Source organism: Salmo salar, chromosome 11, assembly GCF_965601325.2.
Source record: "Salmo salar chromosome 11, fSalSal1, whole genome shotgun sequence".
Lineage (NCBI taxonomy): Eukaryota > Metazoa > Chordata > Actinopteri > Salmoniformes > Salmonidae > Salmo > Salmo salar.
In genome coordinates this window covers 25,194,879-25,219,336 of record NC_138301.1, presented here as the reverse complement: position 1 = coordinate 25,219,336, position 24,458 = coordinate 25,194,879, and the positions used below count along the sequence as shown (strand labels likewise).

The 24,458-nt window shown below is 42.0% G+C and overlaps 1 protein-coding gene and 1 long non-coding RNA gene across 2 annotated transcripts; one reads left to right on the top strand and one right to left on the bottom strand.

Annotated features, from left to right (window-relative positions):
• The first annotated feature begins 412 nt into the window (after positions 1-412).
• On the top strand, positions 413-23,974 carry LOC106591145 (mucin-5B). Its single transcript, XM_082957624.1, has 50 exons — positions 413-472; positions 565-826; positions 967-1,081; positions 1,552-1,642; positions 1,735-1,841; positions 1,973-2,186; positions 2,288-2,413; positions 2,738-2,855; positions 2,965-3,103; positions 3,298-3,408; positions 3,671-3,740; positions 3,864-4,001; positions 4,101-4,265; positions 4,372-4,466; positions 4,565-4,691; positions 4,893-5,145; positions 5,312-5,361; positions 5,458-5,496; positions 5,613-5,713; positions 5,910-6,061; positions 6,163-6,301; positions 6,388-6,498; positions 6,639-6,818; positions 6,938-7,177; positions 7,300-7,456; positions 7,638-7,766; positions 7,972-8,119; positions 8,454-8,497; positions 8,592-8,852; positions 9,576-10,799; positions 13,306-13,981; positions 17,754-17,896; positions 18,008-18,213; positions 18,665-18,836; positions 18,956-19,203; positions 19,405-19,588; positions 19,746-19,929; positions 20,170-20,342; positions 20,471-20,540; positions 20,642-20,763; positions 20,967-20,998; positions 21,329-21,497; positions 21,661-21,765; positions 21,917-21,957; positions 22,166-22,288; positions 22,421-22,519; positions 22,613-22,741; positions 22,950-22,989; positions 23,191-23,314; positions 23,517-23,974. Exons 1-50 carry the CDS (start codon positions 445-447, stop codon positions 23,728-23,730), a joined length of 8,388 nt encoding a protein of 2,795 aa, XP_082813750.1. The 5' UTR covers positions 413-444; the 3' UTR covers positions 23,731-23,974.
• Positions 16,491-17,495, bottom strand: LOC145859073 (uncharacterized). The gene is made up of 3 exons (XR_014379358.1): positions 17,370-17,495; positions 16,826-16,880; positions 16,491-16,570 (listed from the first exon to the last, which is right to left on the bottom strand). It is a non-coding gene; the product is annotated as an uncharacterized LOC145859073 (long non-coding RNA).
• Positions 23,975-24,458: the final 484 nt, after the last annotated feature.

The window sequence follows — 24,458 nt, the reverse complement described above, 5'->3', positions numbered from 1 at the left end:
CAAAGCAGATGACATTTGATTATGGAATTTTTAGGTCTGTTTTATTTGTCGGATGACCTGCAGGGCTGAGCTTTCCAAAAGCTTTGACCACACCTATGCGATTCAAAAAACATCAAAGTACTGTAGTTCAGGCACAGAATACTCCCCGAACGCAGGAACATTCCCTTTGAAATTAAATTGCATGATAGCGCTGAACTTCGGCGATACGAATTGATTGGAGCCTTAGGTTCGCTGCAAATATTGAATGGGTCACATCATGCCTCAAATGTCTCTTTGTCTGGACATACTGCTGTGCAAATCAAATACACTTCTAAAAGCTCAGTGCAACAATCTATATCTGCAATTATTGAATTCCATCTGGAATATTCATATAATATTGTAAAATACTCATGAATTGCTTTTATTTCAGTGAGCCCCACCACAAGTGTAACAATCATCCCGACTATGATCACAACGATATCCACACTTTCAGGTAAATCTCTGACAGAATGCACACCAAATAAATGACTGGGTATCCATCAATAATCTAAGAAGGAACTGACATTTGTATTCCTTGTCCCTCAGGAGTGAATGCCTCACACAATGACCAGGTCTGCAGCACATGGGGTAACTACCACTTCAAGACCTTCGACGGGGACTTTTTCCAGCTCCCCTCCACCTGCAACCATGTTGTGACCTCACTGTGTAAGAGCAGCTATGAGGCTTTCAACATCCAGATGAGGCGGCAGGTGGTGGACAACCAGCCCACCATTAGCAAGATCACCATGAAGCTGGATGGTGTAGTGGTGGAGCTATCCAAGGGTGTTGTTGTGGTCAATGGGCAGACGTGAGTTTCCCTGTCATTTGACTTATACGCCATTCTGCAAGCACCTCTCTTGAGGATTTTATGTGCTACATTCTGGAGTTTAATAAACATTACAATCATAATGTATAGGATGACCTTTAAGTATATTTTTCCTCCTGAAGGGTGACCCTGCCATTCAGCTTGTCTGGAGTCAGCATCGTGAAGACTACATCCAATGTGAAGGTCGTAGCCAAACTGGGGCTGGTTGCTGTTTGGAACAAGGATGACTCCCTAATGGTAAAATACCTGCTTTTCTAACTTTCCTCTTCAATGGTTGATTAGTTAATAATGCTACATTTTTCTTTAGATTAAAAGCATAAAATCTTTGTCATCGTTGGCAATGATCAGCAGTTGATCGTGAGTGAGAGACACCTATTTTTGGCTGCACCTTCTCTCACTGTCTACTCCCCTCCTAAAATGTTAACATTGAAAGGCAGAATTACCTGAAGAATGAGGATGAATTTAACAGGATCTGTGAAGATGTATAGGCTATACACACACAGGCTAATGTTCCAATGTTTATTTGAAGAAGTGTTTGCAAATACTTGTAGATTTGAATTAGATTTTCTGTCACTCCCTAATATAAAGACTAACAAAAAGAAAGGTTTTAAACGTGGAGGACAGCCAGGACTTAGAACACGTGAATGGTGCTGAACAGGATGAGATTTTATGTTTTACTAAACACCTTGCATCTGGTCATTCTACAGATTGAAATGAACGATAAGTACAGAAACCAGACCTGCGGACTGTGTGGTGACTTCAATGAAGTCCAAACATACAACGAGTTCATCATCAATGGTAAAATAAAAAATCAGACCAAACTATTGAAATTTAACTACATTACATACCGTAGGTGGAAAGGCTAATTGTCAATGTCTGTGTTGTTGCAGGTGGGAAACTCTCTAGCTCTGACTATGGAAACCTCTGGAAACTGGATGGTCCTCTGGAAGTCTGTGAGGAGCCTACGCTAACTTCTGAGGAGAGTTGTGGAGATGAGGTATTCCAATTCAAACCACAGAAGAAGAATACAAAAACAATATTAATAGAAGTTAGAAATGGTAATTATTCCATGTGATCCATCAAATGTTTTCTATATGGTAACCTTTTGTGGTTTGTCTCTATTTGTAGGAATTTTGTAAGCAGCTGTTCTCCAGTGCAGCTTTCAGTAGCTGCACTAATTATTTGGACAAGGACGCCTTCGTCGAGACCTGCCTGGCTGACCTGTGCCACTGTGATAACAGCACCAACTCCTTCTGCCTGTGCAACACCATCTCAGAGTACTCCCGTCAGTGTGTTCATGCAGGGGGGAAGCCCCAGCAATGGAGGACTAAACAGTTCTGCTGTAAGCATGCAGATACTCTTCAATATGCCCACCAAACACTTAATGATCATGTTCACAATCTATTTTAAGGAAACTGTTCATCACAATGTTTATTTTGTCAGATAAGACATGCCCCTACAACATGGAGTACCAGGAGTGTGGAAGCCCCTGTGTTGACACCTGCTCCAACCCAGAGGCCAGACAGTTGTGTGAAGACCACTGTACAGGCGGCTGCTTCTGTCCTCTAGGTACCACATAGTTTCAACTCTGGTGTACAAGTTAACCTTAAGCACATCATGAAAAAACTTACATTTTACCCATTATGCCTTTTATGTCAATGTGTGCAAAGTATCTGAATAAGGTGACAAAGGAAGGAGTAAATAATGAATGTTTTTCTCAGTTACTTCTTGGAGGCAGTGCAGTTTTCTGTGTAAAGTAAACATTAGAATAACACTCCTTACTGAATGCAGTTACAGCAATCTCTTAAACAGTGAAAAGGAATAATTTTCTGTCTGGAACTAAAATCTTTCTGAATATTGTCTTAAAATTCTGCCTGATCTCTCACCAAATAGGTACTGTTTTCGATGATGTCAACAACAGTGGCTGTATTCCAGTGAGCGAATGCCTCTGTGTCCACAATGGACAATTATACAAATCTGGAGAATCTTACACCAGCAACTGTAAAGAATGGTATGCCAAGTACATCATCTGATTTAAACATGACATATCCCATGCCTCATTTTCATGAATCATACCAAATCATTCCAAACAGATGAGCCTGTATAAATGTTCCCTTTAGCACCTGTGCTGGTGGTCAGTGGGCCTGTACAGACAAGGACTGTCCTGGGACCTGCTCTGTGGAAGGAGGATCCCACATCAACACCTATGATGGGAAAGCCTACACCTTCCATGGGGGCTGCTCTTACATTCTGACCAAGGTCAGCGCAAATGGTGCCGTATAGCAAAGCAATATAAACTAGTAGAAAATATTCATAACTTTTCAGTGCAAAGGTGAGGTAAAATAGCTTTTCCTGCCATATGTTGAAGTAGACATGTCCAAAGGGGTCATTCTTTAAGTGAGTCACTCTCATTTCATGTTTTTGTCTTCAAACTCATACTTGTTTTTTTTCAGCAATGCAATGGAACTGAATTCACCGTGCTGGGAGACATTATGAAGTGTGGGTTGACTGACACTGAGACGTGCATGAGGGCTGTTACCCTTTCCCTCTCCAGCAGATCCACCGTAAGGCAACTCTCCAAATATGTTTCAGAGCAAATGATACAAGGACCTGTCAACTCATTTCCAAACAAAAACACTTATTTAAGATAATCATACTGGTTTGCAAATAAATGTTCCTCAAACATTTTGTCTTAACAAACAATAACCTTATTTAAAATTGCCCTGATTTGGCAAATATTGCTGGGCTGTTTGCAACCTTATAAAATGCTCATGTATGGAAACAAATGAGAATTTAATACAATATATTATCTTATCTAATTCACAGGTGATCCGAGTCCAGTCATGTGGAAGTGTTTTTGTAAATCAGATTCTTTCTCAGCTCCCACTCTATACAGGTGAGATAATCCATTGTAATGCCAAATTAAACTGTAGTGTGGATCAGCGTATAAACTCCATATTATTTATATTCACTAGATGAAACATTAATGGTTTCCCTCTATTTATTTAATGTATTGCAGCTGAAGTGACAGTCTTCAAGCCCTCCTCATTCTACATTGTTATCCAGACAACTCTTGGAGTTCAACTTCAGATCCAGCTTTCACCAATTATGCAGATCTACATAACTACCATCTCATCCTACAAAGGAACAACCTGTGGTATGCTTCAGATTCATCCACCAGTTTCATACCTTTTTCTTCAGTATCTCTATTCATAAAAATATAATACATCATATGGCTTCAATTATTTTTCCACAGGCCTTTGCGGAAACTACAATGATGTTCAGGCAGATGAGTTCAGAGTCATCAGTGGATTGGTGGAGGGCACAGCTGTAGCTTTTGCCAACACATGGAAGACCATGTCTAGCTGCCCTGATGTCAAGACTAGCTTTGAAAACCCCTGCAGTTTGAGCATTGAAAATGGTACATATTTATTAAGCCTACAGATTAATCACTTGTTGAATGATTATAACAAATGCATATAAGATAGTATATGCGTATGTGGAAATGATGATTGTCTTTTTCACAGAAAAATATGCCCAGCACTGGTGTTCCATGTTATCAGATCCTAAAGGAGTGTTCTCCCCTTGCCATTCTGAAATAAGACCTGACACCTACAAAACCGTAAGTTAATTAAGAAGGATACAATCACAAAGTAAAACCATTAAACTCTTATGTGATGAGGTTATAGTCCTGACACACTTTGACTCTTTTTCCAACAGAACTGCATGTATGACAGCTGTAACTGCGAGAAGAGTGAGGACTGCATGTGTGCTGCCGTCTCCTCTTATGTCCACGCTTGTGCTGCCGAGGGTATCCAGCTCAGCGGCTGGAGAGACACTATCTGCAGTGAGTAGACAACACGGCATCAATGTGTCATTTTAATGAGTGCTGAAAATTTATTAGAATAGAATGATTTACTGAAACAACAACTGTAGGGTTGAGTTACTAAATACAAACAACCTGAAGAAATAACTGCACAAATACAAAGATATAAGGAAACCAAAAATGGTCTTGCTAATACTACTCATATCTAATGACTTTTCTCAGATAAATTCGCCACTTGTCCAAGTCAAACAGTTTATACCTACAACATGACCAGCTGTGGACGCACCTGCCGCTCCCTGAGCATGACAGACCAATCTTGCCAGGTGGAGTTTGTTCCGGTGGACGGCTGTGGCTGTGCAGAGGGCACCTACATGGACGAGGCTGGCCAGTGTGTTGCCCCCACCAACTGTCCCTGCTATGACAAGGGCTCAGTGGTCCCTGCAGGAGAGACTATCAGCAGAGACGGTGCCACCTGGTAAGCACCTCCCTCATACGTATAAAGCTAGGAGACCAAAATAAATACAAGTACTAGTGAAACTTGATGGATATATTTAAAAATGTGTATTAAATTATGTCATAATGATATTTGCTGTTCATTTGATTATCTAACTATAACTATTAATACTGTAACTATTTTACAGCACTTGCAGACAAGGGACACTGAGTTGCACTGGGGGAGCAAGACTATTTAGTAAGTTTTATGTTCTTTGCTTGCAATTTAATAGTTATTTATAAAATATATGGCTCGATATGATTTAACCCTTTACATGCATCCTTCACAAAACAGGTACATTTGAAACGACCCAAGAGGATTCAAGGAATTCATGTAAGACAATGTGATTAATGAATGTGGATATTTCTGTACTTATTACAATTATATTCTGCTTGTTTGAGAATTGAAAATCGTTTTTATAACTTGTATTCTTATATCATTATCCCCAGTATGCACACTGCCTATGGTTTTCTTCAACTGCTCAACTGCACCTCCGGGAGCTTCAGGTTCAGAGTGTCAGAAGAGCTGCAAAACTCTGGACATGACCTGTGTGAGTCCCTCATTCACTCTAAATGGGATTGTCAAACACTGTCACTATTATACAGATTCGTGTTAAATGAACATAACCCTTGGAAAATCGAAGTTATGTCAAATAGACCCCCCACCTCTGCGCACAAAAACATAGTCCACATCTCTTTCATTTGCCATGACTTATTTATGTACTTTTTTTTGTTAAATCCCTTTAGATTAGCACAGAGTGCACATCAGGTTGTATGTGCCCCAACGGACTGGTCTCTGATGGAAACGGAGACTGCATCAAGGAGGAACTTTGTCCTTGTTCTCACAATGGAAATACTTACCAATCTGGAAAGACCCTTAAGGTTGACTGCAATACATGGTATGCCTGTTTTGTGTCTTACATCTCATGGGGGAGAAAACATAATGAACACAGACTTACAAATAATGAAAAAACTGACATTATGTGTGTGTTGTTCACAGTACTTGCAACGACAGACAATGGCAGTGTACCACACATCTTTGTGATGGAGTTTGTGCAATCTATGGAGAGGGTCACTATATCACTTTTGATGAGAAAAGGTTCAACTTTAATGGAAACTGTGAATACACTCTCATTCAGGTTTGTGTCTCTTTATTTGGTAGAATTGTATCAGCATTGAAAAGTGTGAAATTTAACCATATTAATAATATTTTCCATTCGCACAGGACTACTGTGGCAATACTAACGGCAGTGGCAGCTTCAGGGTTCTCACAGAGAACGTTCCTTGTGGAACTAAAGGCACCACCTGCTCCAAGACCATCAAGCTCTTCCTGGGGGTAATGAGCAACTTGACTTCACACAATACTGTACATTCCATCCCTCATGTAAAGAACAATCAATAAATCATCAACCAAACATCAGGTTGAGATCCGATTTCAGACCAAGTTATGTACGAAACCATATTTCTCTTCTTCAGACCAGTGAACTCATACTGGCAGATGGAAACGCTCAAGTTGTCAGGAGTACTCCAGAAGAGCAGTTTCCTAAACAGATCAGCCTTCTGGGGAATTATCTGGTCATTGAAGTCAAAAGTGGTCTAATCCTCATGTGGGACAAGAAGACCAGTCTCTTTATCAAACTTAGCCCACAATACCAGGTACATTAAGATACTCTGATAAAGAACTGCATTCAGTATTCAGTCAAAACTGATATTACCAAGACTTTTGTAGAACCCTGCCAAATCAATCATTTTAAATCATGATCTCTTTTCTTCAGGGGCTGGTGTGTGGTCTGTGTGGAAACTATGATGGCAACGCTAACAATGACTTCACCACTAGAGCCCAAGCGACTGTTGTTGATCCGGTGGAATTTGGAAACAGCTGGAAAGTTTCATCAAGCTGCCCAAGTGTATCCGCTGTAGTGCACCCATGTGCCTCCAACCCGTACAGAGCGTCTTGGGCCCAGAAACAGTGCAGCATCATTAACAGTGATGTCTTCGCAGCTTGCCAGAACCAGGTATGGATATATTCAACTAGGATATATTACTAGTAAGATATGTGGTCTTGTCTTTTGTGGACAAAGCAATGTACTTCACCATGCAACTTCTGTATATCTTACTGCATTGCTGTGCTTTTAAGGTGGACCCCTCTCCTTACTACGATGCTTGTGTGAGAGACTCATGTGCTTGTGACAGTGGTGGAGACTGTGAGTGCTTCTGTACAGCAGTGGCAGCTTATGCAAAGGCCTGCAATGAAGCTGGAGCATGCGTAGCCTGGAGAACCCCTCGAATTTGCCGTAAGTTTCTTCACAATCAACAGTGAATGTGATTTTCAACTAAATTAAGGCGCGTGTCAATTCAATACTGGACTAGGTTGACACATTATCATATAGGACAGTTGATCATGGAAAGGCATCATTATTCTAGTTCAAACAATGACAACTTTTTTGTCCACCATATTTTGTCCACCACAAACAGCACTGTTCTGTGATTACTACAACCCTACTGGAGAATGTGAGTGGCACTACAAGGCATGTGGAGCTCAGTGTATGAAGACCTGCAGGAATCCCTCTGGAGACTGTTCTAGTTTAATTCCAGCATTGGAAGGTAAGGATATGACCGTCGAACTCATATTTTGTCTCATTTTGGATATTATTTCTGAATAACAATTGTAACTGAAACTGACCCCAACAATTGTTATACATCTACATGCTGTGTGTCTGAGCAGCCTCAGGCTACATTTACACTGACTACTGTTATCCTTAACAAGACTTGACCTTTTGTAACCTCTTGGCTATTGTGCTTATTACAGGCTGCTATCCTAACTGTCCTGCGGCACAACCTTACTTCAATGAGGAGACAATGAAGTGTGTGGAGAGGGAACAATGTGGTTGCTATGACAATGAAGGAAACCAGTACACCAATGGACAGAATCTTCCGGCACAAAATTGTGAAACATGGTATGTTTGAATAATTCAGTTCACAGTACCTGTACTCTTTCAGAGCATATTCTGAATGTTCCATCTGTGAAAGTACCAGGTACTCTGTGCTATCTTAATTCTAGGGAAGAGGGTAGGAGTTCGGCAAAGATTGGAAGGGTCATGCTAGTTTTTCCATAGTGATGCTAATTATGGTTGTATGACAATATGAAAACGTGCCCTGCTCGCAACTTACTTTATTACCAAGTCCTGACTAGTCTTACCTCTTTACTGGTATTTTGAACAAAACATTTATATCTATATAATTTGAACCTGTGAATAATTTCAATGTTTAAATATTTTTTCTTCTTTAAAGCACCTGCACAATGACTGGAGTGAGTTGTAGTTATGATCTAAATGGTAAGGATGACATCCCCAAATAAAAGTAACATATTTAGCAATGACCAAAGCAACATTGATTAAATTTAATTGTAAAATCCTTTCCCCCCTGTAGATTGTACATGCTTGCATAATGGTAAACAGCACCCATATGGAGAAACCCTCTACAATACAACAGATGGGATTGGTAACTGCATAGTTGCTGTTTGTGCCGCGAACGGAACCATTACCAGGAACATTTCCCCTTGTAAAGTGACCACAACTCCAGTACCAACCACAACATCCCCTCTGACCACAACAACTGTCCATGCAACTACAACACAGGCCTTTACAACAACACTAAAGCCCACAACTGTCTTCCACTTCTCAACACCTGGTAAGCAGAGAAACTCTTGAATGATTAAAGTGCAGACAGATTTTCTCTAAATATCAATCTGGATGGCAATTAATAGAAATTGGTATGTAACGTGTTAGTAAATGCCTTTTCGGGTCCAAAAAGTTGGACCCACACCCGAACGGACCCGAGGACAATCAAACTCGGACAAGAACGGACCCAAAAACAATTATACCCAAACCCGACGATAACTAGATCTAGACCCGACCCATACCCTATCGGGTCTGGGTCTAGACCAAACCCGATTGGACCCAAGTGTAAAAAAAATTACGTTTATCAGCCAAGTTTCTCCACTGGTTAACAAAAAGGACTTTGTATTTTGCCTTCTATAAGTATGTAATTTAACCTTATTAGCGTAATTTAAATATGCTATAAGCTATGCAGAGCTTTGATTGGGTAATTTCGGGCCAACTCAGGTTTATCAGCTGTACTTACAATTGACTCGAGACCTGATGAAAATCAAACAGAAATCGACCCGAACCCGGGAAAAACGTTGCATTTTGGACCCGGAACCGCTCGGGTCCCAGGTGGGGTCTTGAGTATTCGGGTTTGGGTGGACCCGTGAAGACCTCTAGGTGGTAATGATAAGTTAAATTCATATTAACGATATGTTAAAATATTGAATTGTAAAAACGAGCTATTTGGTCAACTAAAATGTCATTTTTCTGGCCGAGTTAACTAAAGATATATATTTTTCAAAAACAGAACCAACATCAACATCAACATGGTCTTCAACAACAATGGAGATGACAACAACTACAGAACCCTCAACAAGTGGAGAAGCTACATCGACCACAGCTGAAATTTCAACAAAGGAAGAAACCACAACTGAGATCATCGCATCCACAAAGCCACCTAAAGGGGTCACCAGCGGCCCGACAACCACTTCCACCACTGTAATTGTTGAAACCTTTACTTCAACATCACAGCCCACAGCAACAGGTGAAGAAACATCAGGACCAATAGTCATAACATCCAATCCCACTACTTTAACAACAACTACAATTGCACCTACAACAACGACACCTACCACAGGTGGAACTACAACAGTTGAAGAAACCACAACTGAGACAATTCCATCTACATCCACAAAGCCACCTAAAGAAGTCACCTCCGGCCCAACAACCACTTCCACCACTGTAATTGTTGAAAGCTCTACATCAACATCACAGCCCACAGCAACAGGTGAAGAAACATCAGGGCCAATAGTCATAACATCCAATCCCACTACTTTAACAACAACTACAATTGCACCAACAACAACGACACCTACCACAGGTGGAACTACAACAGTTGAAGAAACCACAACTGAGACAATTCCATCTACATCCACAAAGCCACCTAAAGAAGTCACCTCCGGCCCAACAACCACTTCCACCACTGTAATTGTTGAAACGTCTACATCAACATCACAGCCCACAGCAACAGGTGAAGAAACCACAGGGCCAGTTGTCATAACTTCCAATCCAGCAACATCAACCACAATTACAAATGCACCCATTACAACTACAGAGGTAACTACACCTACCACAAGTGGAACTACAACAGTTGAAGAAACCACAATTGAGACAATTCCATCTACATCCACAAAGCCACCTAAAGAAGTCACCACCGGCCCAACAACCACTTCCACCACTGTAATTGTTGAAACCTCTACATCAACATCACAGCCCACAGCAACAGGTGAAGAAACAACAGGGCCAGTATTCATAACATCCAATCCCACTACTTTTACAACAACTAATGAGGTAACTACACCCACCACAGGTGGAACTACAACAGCTGAAGAAACCACAACTGAGACAAGTCCATCTACATCCACAAAGCCACCTAAAGAAGTCACCACCGGCCCAACAACCACTTCCACCACTGTAATTGTTGAAACCTCACACACTCACAGCCCACAGCAACAGGTGAAGAAACAACAGGGCCAGTTGTCATAACTTCCAATCCCACAACATTAACCACAATTACAAAGGCACCCATTACAACTACAGAGGTAACGACACCTACCACAGGTGGAACTACAACAGTTGAAGAAACCACAACTGAGACAATTCCATCTACATCCACAAAGCTACCTAAAGAAGTCCCCACCGGCCCAACAACCACTTCCACCACTGTAATTGTTGAAACCTCAACATCAACATCACAGCCCACAGCAACAGGTGAAGAAACATCAGGGCCAATAGTCATAACATCCAATCCCACTACTTTAACAACAACTACAATTGAACCAACAACAACGACACCTACCACAGGTGGAACTACAACAGTTGAAGAAACCACAACTGAGACAATTCCATCTACATCCACAAAGCCACCTAAAGAAGTCACCAGCGGCCCAACAACCACTTCCACCACTGTAATTGTTGAAACCTCAACATCACAGCCCACAGCAACAGGTGAAGAAACATCAGGGCCAATAGTCATAACATCCAATCCCACTACTTTAACAACAACTACAATTACACCTACAACAACGACACCTACCACAGGTGGAACTACAACAGTTGAAGAAACCACAACTGAGACAATTCCATCTACATCCACAAAGCCACCTAAAGAAGTCACGTCCGGCCCAACAACCACTTCCACCACTGTAATTGTTGAAACCTCAACATCACAGCCCACAGCAACAGGTGAAGAAACAACAGGGCCAGTTGTCATAACTTCCAATCCCACAACATTAACCACAATTACAAAGGCACCCATTACAACTACAGAGGTAACTACACCTACCACAGGTGGAACTACAACAGTTGAAGAAACCACAACTGAGACAATTCCATCTACATCCACAAAGCCACCTAAAGAAGTCACCACCGGCCCAACAACCACTTCCACCACTGTAAATGTTGAAACCTCAACATCAACATCACAGCCCACAGCAACAGGTGAAGAAACATCAGGGCCAATAGTCATAACATCCAATCCCACTACTTTAACAACAACTACAATTGCACCTACAACAACGACACCTACCACAGGTGGAACTACAACAGTTGAAGAAACCACAACTGAGACAATTCCATCTACATCCACAAAGCCACCTAAAGAAGTCACCACCGGCCCAACAACCACTTCCACCACTGTAATTGTTGAAACCTCAACATCAACATCACAGCCCACAGCAACAGGTGAAGAAACATCAGGGCCAATAGTCATAACATCCAATCCCACTACTTTAACAACAACTACAATTGCACCAACAACAACGACACCTACCACAGGTGGAACTACAACAGTTGAAGAAACCACAACTGAGACAATTCCATCTACATCCACAAAGCCACCTAAAGAAGTCACCACCGGCCCAACAACCACTTCCACCACTGTAATTGTTGAAACCTCAACATCAACATCACAGCCCACAGCAACAGGTGAAGAAACATCAGGACCAATAGTCATAACATCCAATCCCACTACTTTAACAACAACTACAATTGCACCTACAACAACGACACCTACCACAGGTGGAACTACAACAGTTGAAGAAACCACAACTGAGACAATTCCATCTACATCCACAAAGCCACCTAAAGAAGTCCCCACCGGCCCAACAACCACTTCCACCACTGTAATTGTTGAAACCTCAACATCAACATCACAGCCCACAGCAACAGGTGAAGAAACATCAGGGCCAATAGTCATAACATCCAATCCCACTACTTTAACAACAACTACAATTGCACCAACAACAACGACACCTACCACAGGTGGAACTACAACAGTTGAAGAAACCACAACTGAGACAATTCCATCTACATCCACAAAGCCACCTAAAGAAGTCACCACCGGCCCAACAACCACTTCCACCACTGTAATTGTTGAAACCTCAACATCAACATCACAGCCCACAGCAACAGGTGAAGAAACATCAGGGCCAATAGTCATAACATCCAATCCCACTACTTTAACAACAACTACAATTGCACCTACAACAACGACACCTACCACAGGTGGAACTACAACAGTTGAAGAAACCACAACTGAGACAATTCCATCTACATCCACAAAGCCACCTAAAGAAGTCACCACCGGCCCAACAACCACTTCCACCACTGTAATTGTTGAAACCTCAACATCAACATCACAGCCCACAGCAACAGGTGAAGAAACATCAGGGCCAATAGTCATAACATCCAATCCCACTACTTTAACAACAACTACAATTGCACCAACAACAACGACACCTACCACAGGTGGAACTACAACAGTTGAAGAAACCACAACTGAGACAATTCCATCTACATCCACAAAGCCACCTAAAGAAGTCACCTCCGGCCCAACAACCACTTCCACCACTGTAAATGTTGAAACCTCTACATCAACATCACAGCCCACAGCAACAGGTGAAGAAACATCAGGGCCAATAGTCATAACATCCAATCCCACTACTTTAACAACAACTACAATTGCACCATACAACCAGAGGCGACACCTACCACAGGTGGAACTACAACAGTTGAAGAAACCACAACTGAGACAATTCCATCTACATCCACAAAGCCACCTAAAGAAGTCACCTCCGGCCCAACAACCACTTCCACCACTGTAATTGTTGAAACCTCAACATCAACATCACAGCCCACAGCAACAGGTGAAGAAACATCAGGGCCAATAGTCATAACATCCAATCCCACTACTTTAACAACAACTACAATTGCACCTACAACAACGACACCTACCACAGGTGGAACTACAACAGTTGAAGAAACCACAACTGAGACAATTCCATCTACATCCACAAAGCCACCTAAAGAAGTCACCACCGGCCCAACAACCACTTCCACCACTGTAATTGTTGAAACCTCAACATCAACATCACAGCCCACAGCAACAGGTGAAGAAACAACAGGGCCAGTTGTCATAACTTCCAATCCCACAACATTAACCACAACTACAAAGGCACCCATTACAACTACAGAGGTAACGACACCTACCACAGGTGGAACTACAACAGTTGAAGAAACCACAACTGAGACAATTCCATCTACATCCACAAAGCCACCTAAAGAAGTCACCTCCGGCCCAACAACCACTTCCACCACTGTAATTGTTGAAACCTCAACATCAACATCACAGCCCACAGCAACAGGTGAAGAAACATCAGGACCAATAGTCATAACATCCAATCCCACTACTTTAACAACAACTACAATTGCACCTACAACAACGACACCTACCACAGGTGGAACTACAACAGTTGAAGAAACCACAACTGAGACAATTCCATCTACATCCACAAAGCCACCTAAAGAAGTCACCACCGGCCCAACAACCACTTCCACCACTGTAATTGTTGAAACCTCAACATCAACATCACAGCCCACAGCAACAGGTGAAGAAACATCAGGGCCAATAGTCATAACATCCAATCCCACTACTTTAACAACAACTACAATTGAACCAACAACAACGACACCTACCACAGGTGGAACTACAACAGTTGAAGAAACCACAACTGAGACAATTCCATCTACATCCACAAAGCCACCTAAAGAAGTCACCACCGGCCCAACAACCACTTCCACCACTGTAAATGTTGAAACCTCACATCAACATCACAGCCCACAGCAACAGGTGAAGAAACATCAGGACCAATAGTCATAACATCCAATCCCACTACTTTAACAACAACTACAATTGCACCTACAACAACGACACCTACCACTGGTGGAACTACAACAGTTGAAGAAACCACAACTGAGACAATTCCATCTACATCCACAAAGCCACCTAAAGAAGTCCCCACCGGCCCAACAACCACTTCCACCACTGTAATTGTTGAAACCTCAACATCAACATCACAGCCCACAGCAACAGGTGAAGAAACATCAGGGCCAATAGTCATAACATCCAATCCCACTACTTTAACAACAACTACAATTGAACCAACAACAACGACACCTACCACAGGTGGAACTACAACAGTTGAAGAAACCACAACTGAGACAATTCCATCTACATCCACAAAGCCACCTAAAGAAGTCACCACCGGCCCAACAACCACTTCCACCACTGTAAATGTTGAAACCTCAACATCACAGCCCACAGCAACTGGTGAAGAAACATCAGGGCCAATAGTCATAACATCCAATCCCACTACTTTAACAACAACTACAATTGCACCTACAACAACGACACCTACCACAGGTGGAACTACAACAGTTGAAGAAACCACAACTGAGACAATTCCATCTACATCCACAAAGCCACCTAAAGAAGTCACCTCCGGCCCAACAACCACTTCCACCACTGTAATTGTTGAAACCTCAACATCACAGCCCACAGCAACAGGTGAAGAAACAACAGGGCCAGTTGTCATAACTTCCAATCCCACAACATTAACCACAATTACAAAGGCACCCATTACAACTCCAGAGGTAACTACACCTACCACAGGTGGAACTACAACAGTTGAAGAAACCACAACTGAGACAATTCCATCTACATCCACAAAGCCACCTAAAGAAGTCCCCACCGGCCCAACAACCACTTCCACCACTGTAATTGTTGAAACCTCTACATCAACATCACAGCCCACAGCAACAGGTGAAGAAACATCAGGACCAATAGTCATAACATCCAATCCCACTACTTTAACAACAACTACAATTGCACCTACAACAACGACACCTACCACAGGTGGAACTACAACAGTTGAAGAAACCACAACTGAGACAATTCCATCTACATCCACAAAGCCACCTAAAGAAGTCCCCACCGGCCCAACAACCACTTCCACCACTGTAATTGTTGAAACCTCAACATCAACATCACAGCCCACAGCAACAGGTGAAGAAACATCAGGGCCAATAGTCATAACATCCAATCCCACTACTTTAACAACAACTACAATTGAACCAACAACAACGACACCTACCACAGGTGGAACTACAACAGTTGAAGAAACCACAACTGAGACAATTCCATCTACATCCACAAAGCCACCTAAAGAAGTCCCCACCGGCCCAACAACCACTTCCACCACTGTAATTGTTGAAACCTCAACATCAACATCACAGCCCACAGCAACAGGTGAAGAAACATCAGGGCCAATAGTCATAACATCCAATCCCAGCTACTTCTAACAACAACTACAATTGCACCCATTACAACTCCAGAGGTAACGACACCTACCACAGGTGGAACTACAACAGTTGAAGAAACCACAACTGAGACAATTCCATCTACATCCACAAAGCCACCTAAAGAAGTCCCCACCGGCCCAACAACCACTTCCACCACTGTAATTGTTGAAACCTCAACATCAACATCACAGCCCACAGCAACAGGTGAAGAAACATCAGGGCCAATAGTCATAACATCCAATCCCACTACTTTAACAACAACTACAATTGCACCAACAACAACGACACCTACCACAGGTGGAACTACAACAGTTGAAGAAACCACAACTGAGACAATTCCATCTACATCCACAAAGCCACCTAAAGAAGTCCCCACCGGCCCAACAACCACTTCCACCACTGTAATTGTTGAAACCTCAACATCAACATCACAGCCCACAGCAACAGGTGAAGAAACATCAGGACCAATAGTCATAACATCCAATCCCACTACTTTAACAACAACTACAATTGCACCTACAACAACGACACCTACCACAGGTGGAACTACAACAGTTGAAGAAACCACAACTGAGACAATTCCATCTACATCCACAAAGCCACCTAAAGAAGTCCCCACCGGCCCAACAACCACTTCCACCACTGTAATTGTTGAAACCTCAACATCAACATCACAGCCCACAGCAACAGCTGAAGAAACCACAGGGCCAGTTGTCATAACTTCCAATCCAGCAACATCAACCACAATTACAAAGGCACCCATTACAACTACAGAGGTAACTACACCTACCACAAGTGGAACTACAACAGTTGAAGAAACCACAATTGAGACAATTCCATCTACGTCCACAAAGCCACCTAAAGAAGTCACCTCCGGCCCAACAACCACTTCCACCACTGTAAATGTTGAAACCTCAACATCAACAGCACAGCCCACAGCAACAGGTGAAGAAACAACAGGGCCAGTATTCATAACATCCAATCCCACTACTTTTACAACAACTACAGAGGTAACTACACCCACCACAGGTGGAACTACAAGAACTGAAGAAACCACAACTGAGACAAGTTCATCTACATCCACAAAGCCACCTAAAGAAGTCACCTCCGGCCCAACAACCACTTCCACCACTGTAATTGTTGAAACCTCAACATCACAGCCCACAGCAACAGGTGAAGAAACAACAGGGCCAGTTGTCATAACTTCCAATCCCACAACATTAACCACAATTACAAAGGCACCCATTACAACTCCAGAGGTAACTACACCTACCACAGGTGGAACTACAACAGTTGAAGAAACCACAACTGAGACAATTCCATCTACATCCACAAAGCCACCTAAAGAAGTCCCCACCGGCCCAACAACCACTTCCACCACTGTAATTGTTGAAACCTCTACATCAACATCACAGCCCACAGCAACAGGTGAAGAAACATCAGGACCAATAGTCATAACATCCAATCCCACTACTTTAACAACAACTACAATTGCACCTACAACAACGACACCTACCACAGGTGGAACTACAACAGTTGAAGAAACCACAACTGAGACAATTCCATCTACATCCACAAAGCCACCTAAAGAAGTCCCCACCGGCCCAACAACCACTTCCACCACTGTAATTGTTGAAACCTCAACATCACAGCCCACAGCAACTGGTGAAGAAACATCAGGGCCAATAGTCATAACATCCAATCCCACTACTTTAACAACAACTACAATTGCACCCACAACAACTACACCTACCACAGGTGAAACTACAACAGTTGAAGAAACAACAACTGAGCCAGTTGTCATCACAGGCCCATTAGAAACAACAAGAACTCCTTCAACATCGCATCAAGTGATTATTACACCTACATCACAAGTAGTCACCACCATCCAGTGTATTTGCAATGTTAATGGGACACAATATCTACCAGGTAACATGTTATAAATATCATTCAGACAATCAAAATAAATTACATTTCCCTAATCTTTTAAAGAACTTTGCAAAATGAAATGTTATAACACTTGCCTTTCTCAACAATCAGGGAACCTAGTGTATAATGTGACTGATGGTTCAGGGTGGTGCTTCACCGCTTACTGTAAAACAACGTGTCAAGTTGAAGTGGAATCAAATCCATGTCCTTCCTCTACACCACCCACTGTTTCACCCACAACGTCAGAAGAGACCACGACCACACCACCAACAACTCAATCCTCCTCAGACTGCACTAGTGTTCAGCCACCAAGAAAGGTCATTTTTTCCCTACAAATCTTTTTTTTGGGGGGGGGGTAATAATAAAATGGGTGAATATTTATATATCTCTTTGTGGTGTACTGCTTGAGACATGGATTGTGTATCTGTGCAATTCAGAGGTTGAATGGGCAAGACAAAAGATTGAAGTGCCTTTGAATGGAGTATGGTAGTAGGTGCCAAGCTCACTTGTTTGTGTCAAGAACTGCAACAAGGCTGGGTTTTTCCACGCTAAACAGTTTCCTTTATGTATCAAGAATGGTCCACCACCCAAAGGACATCCAGGCAACTTGACACAACTTTGGGAAGCACTGGAGACAACATTGGCCAGCGTCCCTGTGGAAAGCTTTCGACACCTTGTAGAGTCCATGCCTTGACGTACACTTAGAGTATGTTTAACCCTCCTTGTGAATGATTGAGTAATTGCTTTCCCTTATCAAATCAATGGCAGAATGGAGAATCTTGGCAGCTGAATAGCTGTACCACAGCAATTTGCCAGGATGGCATTGTTGTCCAGCTACCAGTAAAATGCAAGCCAGTGGAGCCACTACAGTGTGAGAATGGCCGTCCACCTGTCAAGGTCTACGATTCAACTGGATGCTGCTTTACATATGAATGTGAATGTAAGTGACAACATACAACCCAACAATCTGAATGAAAATAAGACATTATTGCTCATTCCTTTTTAATGTCCTCTGTCAATAGCTTGATTATTATCAACTCATATTTTAACATGTTGCAGGTGTATGCAGTGGATGGGGTGGATCTCACTACATGACATTTGATGGAGTATATTACAATTTCCAGGAGAACTGCTCATACATCTTAGTGAAAGAAATCAACTTCAAATACAACCTTACCATTATTGTTGATAATCACTACTGTGGAAACGCTGACAATGGATTCTGTCCTCAGTCCCTTATCATTCACTACAATTCCTATGAAGTGATTCTTACCCAGCAGAGATCTGGTGAAACAACAGAAAACATGGTAACTATTTCAAAAATATCATTCTCATTGCTTGTATTTTTTTATGCTCCTGCATTTTATGCTGCTGCGTTATCATGCATTATTAAAATCCCATAACTTTAAATTAAAACCAATAATGGGGTTAACATTGTCATGTTACTACTTTCAAGATAACACATGACTCAACCATCTAAATGTGTATTCATTTTTGCACAAATGCAGGTATATGTCAACAGTAAACGAATCTACCCAGCTTACAGAATGGGTGACATTGCTCTAACAAGTACTGGTGTGGAGGTCGTGCTGGAGATCCCTGATCTTAAGGTTCAGGTGTCTTACAAGGGGTCATCATTTAGCATCAACCTTCCTTACTCCCTCTTCCAAAGCAGCACAGAGGGCCAGTGTGGTGAGTATTATTAAAGAGGGTCAATATACATTTCACAGTTTCAAACTTTCAGTAGATGCTCCTATCTAGACCACCCTATAAAATTGAATACAACTAAAAACTATGACCTGGCCTTGCTAACTAGGTTTTACACTATGCAATATCCCTATTTTTCAAGGTACCTGTGATAATTCCCAGAAGAATGACTGCCAGTCACCTAATGGTCAGATTCAGAGCTGCTCAGTCGCAGCTAGCCAGTGGCTAATTCCAAACCAGGACTGTCCAACTCCTCCAACAGCACCACCCACAAGCACATCCCCTACCCCCTGCAAGACAGCCATTTGTGAAATCATGAACAGCAAGTAAGGAACATATCAAACTAAGTTTGAAAAAGGGAACAAGCACACAATAGGAATGCCTAAATAATCATTCACTTCCTAATGTGTTTTATCAATTGTAATGTACGTTTTCTGTCATGTTAATTTGCTTGTATTTGAAACCAGTTTTTTTTACCATAATACAGGTACCATTCCATTGGCATTTCTGGTTAAAGTTTGCACTCCATGCATCTCTCTAAATCACTATGTTCTTTTCTGTCAAAGGGTCTTTGAGGAATGCCATAAAGCAGTTTCTCCTGATGCCTTCGTTCAGGCCTGTAGATCAGATGTCTGCTACAATGCTAATTCTAGCTGCTCTAGTCTGGAGGCGTATGCATCTGAATGTGCAAATAAAGGGATCTGCATTGAATGGAGGAAGTCCACCGATGGAGAATGTGGTGAGCTATGAATCCAAGCATAGTAGTCATGCCACAAATTCATAGGCAGCGACTTTTGTCATAGGCAACTACTTTAAAAAAATGTTTGCTGGTGTTTAGCATAACTGTGACCTATTTTTGTCCTGCAGAGCATACATGCCCAGCCACTAAGGTGTACATGCCATGTGGTCCAGCAGTTGAACCAACATGTAATACCAGGTAAGCTTAAGTCTGATTGGATGTCATATGAATTTCCTTCATATGAGCCTTCTTTTAAATAAAGGATCTACTGCATAATCCCAAACCTCTTTTGCACTCAGATATAATGAGAAGTATTTGAACAACCAAACCCAAATGATCAATAAGACGAAGGAGGGTTGCTTCTGTCCATCTAAAACCGTCTTGTTCAGCACCTACTCTGATACTTGTGTGGTCTCCTGTGGTAAGAATGGGTTATGGGTCATTTTGCAGGTAGCTATCAATATAAGAATTAGACCTTTCTGTACTTTTAAACCTTTAATCCAGCACGAATCATGGTTTACTGGCTTTATTTGTAATGGAACAGTTAAAATGAGGAGGTGTAAAGAACTTGACCCCAACTATGTGAGACAAACATTTTAAACACACCCTGTATTTATTTTTCAGGCTGCACCGGACCTGATGGCAACCCCCAAATGGTAAGAATTTCCTCCATCTAAATATTCTCCAGATATTCATTCTCACATAGACATATCATGAGATGCATTTCACGTGAGTCACGGAAACTCACATACTTAGGATGGATACTTTTCATTGACATAGCATAGGTCTTGTCCTCTGTATTCCTTCCAAAGACCAGACCAGAAAAAGTTTCATCTCTGAATAACCACTTCCAACCCATTTCTTCTCACCTAATGATGGTTCATATTAACTGCCATGGTTAAATCCAGTTCATTGCAGAACAACAACATTTGAGTTACTCTTTTCTTTTTATGTATTGACCTGACATTACCCTGTTTTTTCTTAAGCCTGGTGATACATGGGAGAGTAGTTGCCAGCAGTGCACCTGTGACATGGACTCCATGATTGTCCAGTGCCAGCCTATCACTTGCCCCACACCAGCCATACCCATCTGCAATGAGACCGGTTACAGACTGGTGAACAAGACAGAAGGCTGCTGCCAGAAATATACATGTGGTGAGTGATGGAACAGACCCTTCAGTAAATCATTAGAATGCCAACTCTTATTCATACAGTACTAGACCAAGATTATCTGAAGTGTTCTGTAGGGTTATATGGGTTATTTGACCCTCTATAGGCTTGTCTTTTAATCACTTCTCATTGGTTACCTCTGTAACAGAGTGCGATGCACTGCTTTGCCCCAAAGTCATGATGGACTGCCAGCCAGGGTGGGAGGCAATTATAAGCACGTCCAACTCAAGCTGCTGTCCAGAGTATACCTGTGGTAGGTCCCTTTGATTTACTTCATCAGTGGTTTAGTTAGTTCATTGACTTTGTAATTCCCAGGTATCACTGGTTTGAATTACGTTTGTGTTAACTATGACATGAATCACTGGTATCACTGACTGATTCCTTCTCAATGTGTGTCTGTTCAGTTCCTAAGGGTGTATGTGTCTACAATAACATTGAGTACCAGGTAAGAATAAATCATTTCAAATAAATTAAATTCAACAAGCTTCTGAAAGATACCCACACACATAGCTTGAGATAAGCTGTATTGTGAATGCTGCCCTCATAATTGGCCACATTCTACTATAGAGCTGCTCCCTTTGCACTCTGACCCTCCTCTATTCAAACAGTCTGTTATAGTGGATTATAACTTGTGTTTCTCTCTTTCTCTCCAGGCTGGTGCTGAAGTTCCCAAAGGAACATGTGAGAATTGTATCTGCAGCTCGACCATGGATCCTAGCACCAAGCTCAACAACATTGTGTGCACAAATATCTCCTGCGACACTACATGTTCACAGGTAGTCATGTCTCTCTTAACAAACATGATAAATGGATTTACATATTTATAAAAAACTTGCAGTAGCCAACTCTGGAGGCTTATGAAGTAGGTTACCAATGATTTACTAATGTACTCTCCATCCTCGTCTTAGGGCTTCCAGTATCAGGCCATACCTGGTCAGTGTTGTGGGAAGTGTGTACAGACAAGCTGTGTGGTTAATATGCCAGATAAGACCAAACACACTATTCAGGTGAGTACCACAAGAGTGTATGAGGATGCAAAATCTGTCTGCATGATCTGAAACTCCATCATAATTCTTCATCAACTTCTCCTTGTGCGACAGGTGAACGAAACATGGTCACCACCTGGTGACAAATGTGTGATGTACACGTGTGACAAAACATATGACCAATATATACCAGTGGAGGTGAAGACTGTGTGCCCTGCATTCAGCCCAGAGAACTGTGTTCCAGTGAGTTTCTATCCTATCTCACCTCCTTCGTGGGGACAATCAACACTGAAGTTACACTGTTTCCCATTCTCACTCAGAATGTTACTATAATTTCTAGTGCTCTTGGGTCATAGCGATAGATGTTTCAGTAACATTTAGAATGGAAGGGAGCTCGCATAATGTATACAATCTGCCGCTTATAAATCATCTCTCCTATTTTTCACCCCAGGGAACAGAAAAGACAGATGCAAATGGATGTTGCAAGACCTGTAAGTAACACATCCAGCCAACAGTCCTAATAACCACGCAACTACTGGTTAATAATAGCATGCTATGTCACCTAAATAAGAACAACAGGAAACATTGTGTGCCTACATACTGGCCAATAATGTACATGTTGGCTGTTTCTGCTTCATCTACTGTGTCATACTGTTTCAAACAATAACTGTTGATGCATCTTTCCTGACCAGGCACAGAACGCAGGAATGTCTGTGAGATGAAGTACACCACCAATAGCATTGTCATCAGTGGCTGTGCGACCGCTGAGCCTGTGGAGATCAATTCCTGCTCAGGAAACTGTGGAACCTCTTCCATGTAAGTACTACAGATGCTGAATGCAGCACTAGTCAATGTCATGCAAGCCCCAGTCAGTGATCACCTATTCGCTGTCTAGTGTGCCCTTTATGAACTAGGAGCCTATTTGACTTACTTATTGTTCCTGTGCTCATCTTGGCAAGACAACCTAGGGAATTCAAGCCCTCTTTTCAACTTGTCTTGTGTTTCTGTGAATGTGCAGGTACTCAGCAGAGGCGAACACCATGATGCACTACTGCTCCTGCTGCCAAGAGGCGACCACTAGCCAGAAAGAGGTGGAGCTGATGTGCCCTGATGGGTCAAAGGTCAAGCACTCCTACATCCACGTTGAGTCGTGCGGATGTCATGTCACAGACTGTGATGCAGGAGCGACTGCGGCCCCGGGGACAACCAGACAGCGCAGGAGGAGGCGCTAAACGTCTAGGGAGACAACATGCACACTGATATAGGAATTATCCTCATGACATTGAATGTCTTAGTTCAAATTTGTTTTCTTGTTACGTTTTATTTAAATCTATCATGTCAGTGTATTTCCACAATCGGCAGCACTTAGTATTATGTTCTTATACCTTCATTGTAGAATGAATGTATTTTCAATGATAAATGTAGAGGGTAATCTTTTTTCTCATTTGTAATGATTAATAAATAACAGCAACATCATCTGCTTCTGCATGTTCCTTTGCTCTTTCAGCAATTCTCACAATCCTTCAAGCTATTCACAGTGACATTATGCTACTTAGAAGTATGTACAGGTAACTGGCAAAATAACAGTAACAATATAAAGTGTCCTAATAGGGCGTTGGGCCAACAGGAGTCATCAGAAGAGCTTCAATGCACCTTGTTATAGATTCTCAAAGTGTCTGAAACTCTACTGGAGAGATGCGACACCATTTTTCCAAGAGAAATTCCATAATGTGGTATTTTGTTGATGGTGGTGGAAAATGCTGTCTCAGGCGCTGCTTCAGAATCTCCCATACATGTTCAATTGGGTTGAGATCTAGTGACTGAGACGGCCATGGCATATGGTTTAAATCGTTTTTATTCCTATCAAACCATTCAGGGACCACTCGTGCCCTGTGGATGGGGGCATTGTCATCCACTCCCATCAGGATAGAAATGATTCACCATAAATTGAAGCTGATCG